Source organism: Castor canadensis, chromosome 6 (assembly GCF_047511655.1).
Source record: "Castor canadensis chromosome 6, mCasCan1.hap1v2, whole genome shotgun sequence".
NCBI lineage: Eukaryota > Metazoa > Chordata > Mammalia > Rodentia > Castoridae > Castor > Castor canadensis.
This window is the reverse complement of record NC_133391.1, coordinates 43,492,104-43,505,007: the sequence shown is the minus strand read 5'-3', so window position 1 is coordinate 43,505,007 and position 12,904 is coordinate 43,492,104. Positions and strand designations below refer to the sequence as shown.

The 12,904-nt window shown below is 44.5% G+C and overlaps 1 protein-coding gene across 3 annotated transcripts in view; it reads right to left on the bottom strand.

Moving 5' to 3' along the window:
- Cecr2 (CECR2 histone acetyl-lysine reader) overlaps positions 1–10,232 on the bottom strand; it is a 138,868-nt gene extending 128,636 nt beyond the window's left edge. For all 3 annotated transcript variants that reach the window (XM_020153849.2, XM_020153852.2, XM_074076418.1), the window contains exon 1: positions 10,079–10,232. In XM_020153849.2, the coding sequence (XP_020009438.2) occupies positions 10,079–10,204 (126 nt within the window). In that variant the 5' untranslated portion in view covers positions 10,205–10,232. The remainder of the gene's footprint in view (positions 1–10,078) is intronic.
- Between the last annotated feature and the right edge of the window lie 2,672 nt (positions 10,233–12,904).

The following is a 12,904-nucleotide window of genomic DNA, read 5'->3' as shown; positions in this document are numbered from 1 at the left end:
CATATTACAGAAATCCGAGTATAGGCATGGGTAATGAAGATGGGGTAGATGAGGTTGAAAAATCTAGTTATAAGAACACAAATATCCTCAACATCAATTATTGTACTTGCTTCCTAATCCCCAGCATACTGTAAAGAAAGAGATGTGTGTGTCTGCTGTAACACTCAGTAGAATCAGGAGAAAAGTCTTTCAGAAACAATATGGGGGAAATATGAATGTGTGTGGGGGTGGATACTAGCTTAAATCAATACCCGTCTAAGAGCAGGAGGATAAAATCTTTTAATGATGGCAACAGGTAAAATTTCTCTTTACATCACCTTTTCCTTATATAAGTGTTCTCTGAACAAAGAACTCAAGAACATATAAAAACGTTCACCCATACTTGTAAGAATCCACAAACCACCTTTCAAGGAAGAAAAGAGCTACAACTGGCAAGGAAGAGAAAAAGGATTTACTAAAAAAAGCAGATCTGTTAATTTAACACATTTTGTCAAGCAAGTCAACGATCTCCAGTGTTACTGTAGCTGAAACAATGAACACTCAGAGTAGGGGTGGTCATTAAAAGGGGACTGGCCAGAAGAGAGAAAAACTCTTACAGCCCAACAAGACTGATGAACAGCTTTCTCAATCATAGAATTTACTCCATCCTTGGGAATTATTATTTGGAAGTGGTTTAATTCAACATTAAAAATGAGAAGTCCCATCATTCCTCTATTTTCACCTTTTTTTTTTTGGATGCTATGGGTGGGAGGAAGGGTATGAAGAATGTATACACAGTCTGCTGTGACAACCATTCAAATAATTAATTCAAGTGGCCACATGCCTCAGTGACCTACTGCCAAGTCACACAGTTACTTCAGCAAACTCCATCCAGAGGAAAAAGTAGATCTGACTTCGCCCCTAAGGAGTCAGGACTGTAGAATCAAAGTTAAAAGCAGCCCACTGTAGTGTGAAACTTACAAGAATATGCCATTATTTAAACCTGCCAAGTACCCTTCATAAGGTCAGGAACTTTAAACAAGAGAATGAACACTATCCTCCATTTAATTTTACATAATTAATTTGAAACCAGTGTGTGAATAATGAAGTACAAAACAGAGCACACAAAGCATTATTGTGGGGGGTCATCTGCCTTCTGAAAAAGAGAACACTGCTTTTGGCTGCAGAAGTGACTGACTTTACACCAACTTATTTACACAAATTGTGGGATTTAACACCTTGATGCAGGCAAGAAATTCCACCCCTCCTCCCCCAAGGCCCAGAACAAGCTCTAGGAAAGGAGACTTGAAAACAACAAAGGAGTGGAAGAAAAAACAAAGACAGGGTGGTCTGGCCTTACCCTCATCCAAAATAGAGAATAAGAAATCAGACTTTTGGCAGGTTCATGCCTATAATCCTAGCTACTGGGAAGCAGAGATCACAAGGATCACATTTCAAGGCCAGACCAGGCAAACAGTTCACTGAGACTCATGTATAGAATGCCTGCTTAGAGTGAGGCCTTGAATTCGAACTCCCATACTGCCAAAAAAAAGAAGACAGACAAGACTTTGGGGACTAAGGGTGTGGCTCAGAGGTAGAAGCTTGCCCAGCATTGGCAAGAATCTGGGTTCAATCCAAGGAAGGGAGGGGAGGAGTGAGGTGGGGAGGTGGGGAGGTGGAGAGGGAGGGAGGGAGGGAGGGAAGGAGGGAGGGAGGGAGGGAGGGAGGGAGGAAGGAAGGAAGGAAGGAAGGAAGGAAGGAAGGAAGGAAGGAAGGAGAAAGAGAGGATTTGGCTCTGAGGCTCTGTGGGTATCAACTATTCCAAACCAAAAAGAAGACTTTGAAATGCATGTTTGCAGGGTAGACAAAAGCCACAGATTAACTGGGAAACACTTCCCTGAAGTTCTACAGTATCTTTCATCCAAGAACTCAAAACAGACTGCTTAGGTCACCATCACAATACCATCTTCTCTCCAAACCAAAGTAAGTCATTTATCTATAAACAATCTTGCCTTTCTTGCCTGATAGCAAACATGAGAAATCACAAAACACATACATATATGTTTTAGGGTTTTATGATTGATGCGTCCTAAGTTGAAAATTCTAATAGAAAAAAATGGACTCCATATATCCATGTGTCCCAGACACATACACACCCCTTCAACTTAGGTCCCCCTGAACTTTTGACCTGGTCATGGCTGAGCCCTCTCATAGTCCACCACTGCTATGCTCAAGAGATCTGTCAAGAAGAGCTGAAGAGCCCTAACAGGCAATGGCAGCTGAAGCCTGAAGCCTCTGGCTGCACAGCAGCCCCAGGCAGCCACCTGGCCTGGGGGAGACTTTTAAAGAGGGAGACCTTTTTTCCAGGGACCCAGGCAGCTTCACAGCTCCCTATTACCCACTCTTCTTTCCTTTAATGTCTCCCCATGAAAGCGGGGGTGGTGGTGGGGGGGTGGAAGGAACTAAATTATTTCCCAGGTTGCTGACAGCAATTGCTGATGACATGCATAATCTGGGAGCAACCAAAACTTCTATTTCTATAAAGGCTTGACTTTATGGGAGAAAAATCACTATCCTCACAATCTCATACACAGTGTGCTACTGGCACCTAGAGGGTAGTGGCTAGAGATGCTGCTAACCATCATACAATGCATATGACAGATTCCCACAAAAAAGGATTTATCTGGTACAAAATACCTTATCTGGCACAAAATACCTATTGCTGAGCTAATAAACCCTAAGTTTAAAAAGAACCCACAGAATCCTGGCACAGTATTATCAGATCATTCCTTTCTCAACAGTAAGAACTGCTGAAAAAGAGACTTTCCCATTTTCCAACAAAACTAATTAGTATTTTGTAAAGACTAATGTTTAAAAAAAAAAAGAATTAAAAGCATACAAGGGGACTAGAGGTGTGGCTTAAGTGGCAGAGTTCAAACCCAAGACACGCCAAAAAAAAAAGAAAAAAAAAAAGCATACAAGGAAGGCACTCTAACCACTTAAGCCACTGCAGCCCTCAAAAGCTTTTTCTTTTTTTTTTTTTAATGACAGCACTAGGGTTTGAACTCAGAGCCTTGCACCAGGCTCTACCCATAGCACCATACTTTAGATATTACTCAAAGAGAGTCTCACATTTTCCTATTTAAGATTCCCACTGAGCCGAGATGACAGGTACTCTACTGCAGCCAATAAAAACATGCATTTTTTTCTTTCGGTACCAAGATTTTAACTCAGGGTCTGACACTTGGTAAGCAGGGTCTCTACTACCTGAGTCATACCTCCAGCTCTACAAAGCTACTTCCAAAATAGCTTATTCGCAGCCAAGTTTCCACAGGAAGGGGGGAGAATAAAATACATATAAATCCAATCCCCCAATAGAGTCTGAAGAACTATTTGCCCAGGGCTGGCTTCCAACTGCTATTCTCCTGATCTCTGCCTCCTAAGTAGCTAGGATAACAGTCATGGCACACTGGGACTAGGGTTTTGAACTCAAATCTTCACAACTGCAAAAGTAAGCAGTCTACCACTTAAGCTACAAATCCAGTTCATTCTGCTGTGGTTATTTTGGAGATGGAGGGCAGGGCGCCTCACCAACTATTTGCCCAGGTTGGCCTCGAACTGCGAACCTCACAATCTCGGCCTCCCAAGTAGATACAGGCATGACCCACCCATGTCTGGCTGTACAAAATTAATTTTTAAGATATGATACAGATGAGCTATCTAAAGCCAAAAGTGATCTGCCTCAGATCACAACTCAAGTTAATGACAAAGATGGCCCACAATTCAGGTATCTGTGCTTACCTTTTAAAAACCTGCTCAAGGATAGAGGTATAGCTTTCCCTGCAAGAGGAAGAAAATGTGTTCATCATATCAACTAAATATAAGTCATAGTTAGCAGCTTTCCCTCAACTGTCTATATACCTCACTTTTACCTTTGTACTTGATTTTCTAGCACTCTGTTAGTGCTCCTTATTATGGATCCCTAACACACCAGGAATCCAGCCCTAAGCCTCATCTGATCAAAGGGCAGACAGTTGGTTGTACTGAGAGCTGCCAAGTTGTATTTTAAGCTTTCCTAACTGTGTTCCAGAAAATTAAGCAAGACTGAGTTTAACTTCCGTTTTAAAGCAAGTCAGATGCTAACATGGGATGTCCTTCAGGGATATGTGTGAACTGATCCATCCACAACTGTAAGAGGTCCCAACTGCCAATCTGAAGTTTCACATGGTGAAAAAGAAAAAGAAAGCCTTTCCTTTCACAATGTTGGTATAAACAGAAAAGGACTGGGCATTCATTTTGGAGGAAGTAAGCCAGATGCCAGTGGCTCACACCAGTAATCCTAGCTACTCAGGAGGCAGAGATCAGGAGGATCACCATTCCAACCCTAGCAAATAGTTTTCAGACCCTACCTTTAAAAAAAAAAAGAAACTTCACAAAAATGGGCTGGTAGAGTGGCTGAAGGTGAAGGCCCTAAGTTCAAACCTCAGTATGCAAAAAAAAAAAAAAAAAAAAAAAAAAGAAAGAAAAACTTTTGGGGAAAGTTACATTATAGTTATATTATGGGTTGGCTGAACATTCTCCCCTTTCAAGATTTCAAACTACAAATGGATATGCCCTTGTGTAAGTCACATCTTCTTGGAGTTTCTTCCTCAGAGAAAAGACAGATCCTGACTTTTCAGAAAATACCTTTATCATCTTACATTAAGTAGTTTACTGTAACAAACCACTAATTTTAAAAGCATTTAAAAAATCACTGAGCTGGGTGCTGGTGGCTCACATCTACAATCCTGGCAACTCAGGAGGCAGAGATCAGGAGATCAAGGTTTGAAGCCAGCCCAGAAATAGTTTTCGAGAAACCCTATCTCGAAAAAACCCTTCCCAGAAAAAAAATAGGGCTGGTGGAGTGGCTCAAGGTGAAGGCCCTGAGTTCAAACTCCAGTATCACAAAAAAAAAAAAAAAATCATCCATTTTCTTCAGTTCCACTCAAACACCATCTTCTCAGGGAGACCATCCCTATCACAGTATTTTAAACTACAATGACCCACCCCTCATGCTTACTAGGCTTTATTTCTTGTGACCCTTGACACACTATATCCAGTAAATACTGATTGTTTATTGTCTGTCTCATTCCACTAAAAACAGGGCAGGTATTTTTGTGTTATGTTCAAAGTTATACCCCCAACACCTAGTACCCTACCAAACACACAGTATGTGCTTTATAATTGCTGAAAGAAACATGAACTTGTCACTCCTCTGCATTTAGTTCAGCAGAAAGATTTTTTCATTTTTATTAGTGTGTATTAATTGTACAACGGGGTTTCACTGTGGTAGTCCCATCCATGCAAACAAGGTACTTTGATCAGATTATTCTACTACTCTTTCTTATCTCCTTTTCCCTCTTTTCAAAACAATTTTGTGGGGCTTCATTATTCTATTTTAATACAAGCATATGAAGTATATATTCACCCTCTTCACCTTCCCCCCTCCACTGGTTCCTAGGTTCCTACCTCCAAATAATCTCCGTTTTAATATCATGGCATTCTTTTTTTTTTTTTAGGCCTAAATTCCACCTATAAGAGAAAGCATGAAATATTTGTCTATCTCAGTCTGGCTTATTTCACTTACCATGATGATTTCCAATTCCATCCATTTTCTTATTTAATATTTCACTGTGTATAAATACATTTTCTTTATCCATTCATCAGTTGATGGACACCTAGGCTAATTCCATAGTTTAGCTGTTCAGGGACTGGGGCAGTGATAGAGCGCCTGTCTAGCAAGCATGTACTACTGGAACAAAATAAAACAAAACACACTAGAAAAGGATCTTCTGAACCAAAGAATTCTAAACCTGCGCTGTGGAATCTCAGCCATTCTTGTAAGTCTAGGCTGCCATTTTATAGAAAATGAAAACTAATGCAAAAATTGTGAGGTAGTAGCAGCATCTGGTATGAAAACACCTGAGACTCAGGCAAGAGTTCCTATGCAAACTCAGCCTCTCCAAACTTTCAATCTCCAGATCTATAAAATGATAGCCCCTACCTTCATGATAACAGTTAAGAGCAGCTAAGGATAACCTGACATTTTGAAAATGTACAAATAAATATACAGATCTGTAAATAAATGTACAGATAAATGTCATTTATCTTGTTATTTTGCATATAAGGTCATGAAATCATGAAATGATGCTTCTGATTCCCTAAATCAGGGCCAACTTCCTATAGTTGAAGTCTCTTAACCTTTGAGTGGTTGAGGACCTCTTTTAGAATTTGATGGACGTGTTACTCCCCACCCCCAGCAAAGAATATGACATGTACACCAACTCAAAATCTCCTATCACTCATCCCTAGGCTGCTACTACACACAAACTATTCAAGTAGTTCTACATGAACATTTCCAAACAGCTACTTGGAGGTGCAGCCCCACACCCATCATGATTAACCTCAAATCAGATTACTGAAAAACATTCTCTCCTCTTACCTTGTATTTTAGTCAAGTTGAACACTATATTCACTGTAAAGAGCACTTGAATAGGGCAAAGTGCTAAATCTTTGGCAATTAACCTTTGTTTCCAATCAGAACAAAACTTAACCAACCTAATCACTAGAGTACTGAACAATTAGGAAAATGTTTGATTAAATGAAGTGGTACACAATTGCAGGTTCTGAACTGTTAACAGCTAATCTGATGCAGAGGCCCACTTTCATGTAAAGCACAGAGGAGGTCTTAATGATGCAACTACTGAACTCAGTGTCACTGAACTGTCCAACTACACCTACGTCTCCTCTGAAAAATAAAAATGCCTAATCTACTGCACAAATACATTGTGAACATATTTAGGGATTTCTAAATATGTTAACAGTTAATAGTTTTACCCCAATGGTACGATACAATGTTAAAAGCTTATAGCTTTTGTACCTGGATGGTGATTATGGGTATTTTAATTCTTTTATCTGTATTCTGCTGTAATTTTCAAGTTTTATGTAATGTTCATATATTTTTTAAATCACAAGTTTTGAAGAATTTAAATAAAGCATTATTATCGTACACTCATATTTTTGGTTCCATGATTCTAGGGACAGCAACACAGAAGTCCTTACACATATAAAATGAGAAGTTAAGGAGCTAGGGAGGGACTGCCTGGAAATACTGTGCCTCCCTAGAACCACAAAGAAAAAAAAAAAAAAAAAAAAAAAAAGGAACGTTGACTCAAAAAAATCCTTTATGTTCAAAGTTGACAAACAAGAGTAAAAAGATTTTTTTTACATGCAAAACTAAAAATATCCTCACTTTGAGGGACCAGTTCTCTAAGTGGGAGGTCTAAACCTCTTATTGTGGCATGAATCCTCCCTGCCCTTCAACCACCTAAAAGACTGCTACATATTAGATAAAGAGAAACCAAGTCCTTGAAGATTCTTTCTAAATTTTCTGCCAATCCATGGATTCAGTCTGGTGGTCAAGGGTAAAATGTGATCTTCTCACAGGTAAAAACTGGTTTTCTTAAAAAAAAAAAAAAAAAAAGATATCTAACTCCTACCATTTAGTAGTATTCATCGTTTCTATCTTTTAAAGAGGAGGTAAATTAAGATTGCAAGGCCTTTTCCCATGGCCTAGAACGTACAACTCAGCACTGGAAGTTGCTGAAACCAAGGAATTGTTTCTCAATGTCAGGTCAATAAACTATTTGATTTCTTAAAATCGCCTTTAAAAAATGAAAATAAATTAACTTATTTATAGTGAATCAAAACTGATTAAGTGTCTTCAGGGAGTTCTGCACTGTTAAATTTGTTAAGATGCCTAGAATAGTTTTAGATTTTAACTTTTGATAACTACTGAAAACCTTAAATTAAAATTTAGCCACATCAAAACACACCTAACATGAGATGGATTATACAAGAACTTTCAGGAGTGTCTGGTGGAGTGGCTCAAAAGTAGAGCACCTGCCTAAGCAAGATAGAGGCCCAGAATTCAGTTCAACCCTGAATCTGCAGGGGAAAAAAAGTCATTGTCATGTTAGCCATTTACTTAACATCTCCAAAGGGGAAAATAGTGTAGGTACTACTTAAAATTCGTATATGTTAGAACCTAAATATTCATCTGTGCTGCATGTTTGTCAAAGAGCGTATATTTTTTTAAAAAGTATCACTTCCTAGAATCAGAAGGCAGTCATTTCACCATGTAAACTACAGTAATTTTTCATTTCTCTTACAGATTTAAGTGTGTATCGTCTAACAGCTTACATTTCTTTTAGGAATTAAGTCAGCTAACAATAAGAAGCCACAAGCTTACTTCCTAGGATGGAAGGCAAGTCATTTGCAGATTACTCTAAATATGTGAATACATAAGGCACTGTGTTTCCTTTACTTTTCCATCAACAAAATGGGAATGCAAAGATTCAGGGACATTTTGCAGTAGGATTTTTAGAATGGTTCTTTAAACTCTGACTCTGTAATCCATCATCCCCTCAGCTTTTCTCTTGCAAGGAAGAACAGGGGCTAGAGGGCAAGTTTACCAGCACCCAAGATGGCACTGTCACAAGCAACACCTCCCACAAAGGCCACCATTTTGAGCAGCAGGATTTAATTAGACTAACCACGATCTTATACCAACTAAAAGGAAACTCAGGACATCAGAATAACTGTTAAGCATCTCTTGACTTTCAGGATTCCCAAATCTTTATATATAAATAGTTGTTCAACGAAAAAATTTCATTATGAAAATGTTTGTTACGTTCACGTTCAAACTTTGAAAACAAACGCTGTGGTGTCTCGTAAGGAAACCTGCAACTTAATCACATTGTTTTAATCAAATAAAGCAACTAAGAATTGCCAAAAGTCAATGAGTGGCCCTAGTTTATCAGTCCTCATTCCTGTTCAATTTCCCATTCCAGAGCTTTTGATCTTTTTATTTCATTTACTCTACTAGAAGAGCAAGGACCCACACTTCATTCATGAGAGAAAGCAATGATATTTCAGCAAAGAGCTCAATCTAAAAATAAAGGTGAGGCAAAGACATCAGGAGTAAACGGATTAAAATCACCCCGAAAATGGCAGAAAGTGAGATACGTGGGAGTGGGAAGGCAACCACAACGATTAGCAACTCCAAAGGAGTGATTTTAATTTTGATTACCTAATCTGCGAACCCATCCTCAGAACTGAAAACAAAAACCGACCAAGAGTTCCCAGAACCTTTGTCCCAAGGCAAAAGGTGGTAAGTCGCTACACAGACTGCCATAGGAAAGAAAGCAATTCAACCTGCCAACCAATCAAATATTTCACACCTCCTTCCAAAAATAAAAATAAAAGGAAGGAGGATGCTGCTGCTCGTTGTGGTCAACGTGTGCGTTCCGTTTCCCTCACTCCCGCCACTGTCCCAGCCACTAACAGGACCCTCGGGTCTTAGTGCAGTTCTCACAAAGCCTGAAAGCATCCTCGGCCTGGCCAGGAAAGCCATCCCTTTCCTCCACGCTCGACCGGGGGGTGGGGGGGAGATAATGGTGGCGGAACCAACTCCAGGAGCTCCCGGAATAAAGAGAGCTGTACGTTCCGGGAGGAAGGGAGCTGTTAAAGAATAACGGAGTCCAACTTTCCCTCCGCAGCCTCGGAGACCCCAGCGAGGTCGGCGCCGGGCGGACCCCCAAAGAGAGCGCCGGGAGCCCAGGCGCCATCTCCGCCCGCCCGAAGTTAGCCCAAATCGCCCCGAGAGTTGCGGGGCCCCGCGCCGGGTCCAGGTCACCCCCTGCGCGTCCCCGCCCGAGCAGCTGTTCCCCGCCTCAAAGGCACCGGCGGGGAGCGCGCACACGCACTCTCGCCTTCAGCCCTGGAGAAGTCCCGGGAGAGCCGCCCCGTCCCACCCCGACAAAAGCAGGCTTGCCCGCGCCTTTGGTCGCCTCCGCGGACCGCGCGCGGACGTCCCGGCCGGACGCGACGAGCGAGCCAGCGAGCGACGCGGGGTGCGGACCGCGGCGGCGCCTCGTGCCCGCCGCCGAGCCCTCCTCCCCGTCCTGACTCCGCGCGAAGTCCCCCGCGCCCCGCTCCCTCCCGCACGACGCCCCCGACGTCCCGAGGAGAAAGGGCGCCACACGCCGCGGCCACTCACCTCGATCTCGAAATCGGGCAGGCGGAACGCGGTGCGAAACAGCGAGCAGAAGTGCGCGATGGCCGGGACTTCCCACCAGGAGCGGAGCTCGCCCAGCCCGGCCGCGCCGCCCTCCTCCGGGCACATCTCCCCGCCGCGCGGCGGCGGCCCCGGCTGCCGGCGCTCGGCTGGCTGGCTGACTCGGACTCCCGCCGCGGGCAGCGCCTCAGCGCCTCGCTCCTCCGGCGGCGGCGGCGGCGGCGGCGGCGCCGCGGCGGCTGCTACTCCCGCGGCGGCCGCTGCTCGGCGTGAGCAGGAGCTGAGGCGCGCGGCCGGGCGGGGGGCGGCGGGGGCCCGACTCACTGAGGCGGCCGCGGCTCCGGCTGCCGGCGGGGTCCGCGCGCTCGCCCCATCCCGCGGCGGCGGTGCGGCCGCCCCCAGTCAGTCCCATACAATATAATCCACTCACCGCTGGGGAAAACAGATGGGGCTGGGGGCGGGGAGGGGACCGACGGAGGCCTGGGGGAGGGGCCGCCCACGAGGAGGGGGCGGGGCCGGCCCTCACCACAACAACAACCCCGCCCCCACCCCCAGCCCGGACAGCTGCACTGGGAGGGAGGGGGAGGGGAGAGGGAACGGAGCGCCCCGTTGAAGACCGGAGTGACTTGAAGGGGGGTGGTTGGGGCACCCCAGTGAGCTGGAAGGAGATGTGCTCCGCTGTCCAGGTGTTTGAGGCTGAGGATTTTAGTGACTTTCCTGAGGGAGGACAATAAGGGTCTCTCCCACCCCCCCCCACTTGGCCTCAGTGGTCGCGTCCTTTTAAAGGGCCCGCTGGGTGGTGCTTTCGGTAGGGGAGAGATCTCGAAACGTGCACGTGTGGGAGTTGAGTTATTATTGATGCAGAGGGTGGTACAGGAGGGACAGTAGGCTGTCCACCCGGGAAACAGGCCTGGGAAATCGAAGTGTTTTCCACCTGTTCTACAGCGCTTTTATTCCATCCAAGAAGGGTACTTCAAGGGGCTCCAAAGTGACTCCTTTTCTCCGAGGGAAGAAGGTGGTGGGGCTGGTTAAGCTAGAACCAAGTGAGATGGAGGCCGGAGTGCGGCGGGAAGGGTGGGGTAGGGGGAGGCACCAATCAGCGGCCAAGCAGGAAGAGCGCTCCCCCACCCCAGGGAATGGACACGTGCGACCGCCCTAGAGAAGACGGGCTTGGAGCCCGGCGACTGCCCTCACTGTGGCAGAGCTGCCTGCCCGAGTGCGCACAATGTGGTTAGGAGGCTGGGGGATGGGGAAAGGCTGGAGAATCTGGGACGAGTGCTCGGCTGGGGGTGGAGACCTGCACTCCCTCGCTGAGGGAATGTGCTCCGAGAGGAAGGTGCTGAGGCCTGGGCTTTAGAAATGTTAACTGCTGTCTGGGACGTTGGAATTCTTCTAAACCAGAAGAGGAGAGTCACCGCAAACACAGCCTAGAAGTTTGGAAAAAACGGCAAATGAATGCCCAGCTATATGTACTGGTCATTGCACTTAGGCATTTAGAACTGCATTGTGCTCAAAGCTCCCAGGGCCTTCGCTGGGTCCGCCAGTCTACTTCTAGGACAGGAAATACCAGCCCTGTTGCACTCCAAGTTAGTCAGGTACTTACTGAGTAACAGGTCCCCCCACAAAGAGTACTGTGCTTAAAGATCTCTTCTACCTTAAAACAGTATAAAATCTGGAGAGAATGGCAAACATGAGTAATGAATTAACGTGATCGGTTTGGGAGTGGGTTGCCTGAGTAATTCTCGTGCCCGCCCCCCCATTCTGATCATTTTAATAACCTGTCGTGTGTTTATAAGGCAGCATTTAGAAACATTAAAAATTCTTTAAAAATCAGGGTGGGCACCGGAGGCTCACACCTGTAATCCTAGCTACTCAGAAGGCAGAGATCAGGAGGATCCAGGTTTGAAGCCATTCAAGGCAAATAGTTTGCAAGACCCTTTCTGGAAAATACCCAACTCAAAAAGGGCTGACGGAGTGACTCAAGAGGTAGAGTGCTTGCCTGCCTGGAAGCTGAGGCCCTGAGTTCAAACCCCAGTGCCACCAAAAAAAAAATCAAAATGAAGTGGAGGTGAGACTCAAGTAATAGAGTGTCTGCTTTGCAAGTGGAAAGACTTGAGTTCAAACCCCAGTCCCACTCAAAAAAAAAAATTCCTAAATTCGTATTCAAGTGTGTCTTTTGTAAGTCAGCTAATATCAGATCTTCTTACACTCTTACATTGCTCTCTCTGTTTTCTGTCCCCTCCCCAAATGTAAGCACACATCTAAATACTACCAAAAAACAAAGGCTGTGTCTTCATATGTTTATAAAGCTCAGCTCCTCTAGATGTTGCAATAATAAATGGGATGTGAGCTGGGTACTGGTGGCTCATGCCTGTAATCAGGAGGATCACGGCTCAAAGCCCTGCCAAGGGAAATAGTTTAGAAGATCCTATTTCAAAAAAACTCAATATAAGACAGGGCTGGTGGAGTGGCTCAACCAGTAAAGTGCCTGCCTACTAGCCTACCAAGTGTGAGGCCCTGAGTTCAAACTCCAGTACTGTCAAGAAAAATAGATGGCCACTATGGAATTCATCACACCACCTAAATTTTTCTGGGACTGGTGGAGTGGCTTAAGGGGTAGACTGCCTGCCTAGCAAGCGTGAGCCCTTAGTTTAAACTCCAATACCATGGGGGTTAAAAAAAAAAAAAAGTTTTCTGGCCTTTTTTTTCTTTTGGAGGCACAGAGATTTGAACTAGGGCCTCACGCTTGCTAGACAGGCCTCTACCACTTGAGCCAAACCCCCACCCCAACTTTTTCTATCTTCATTT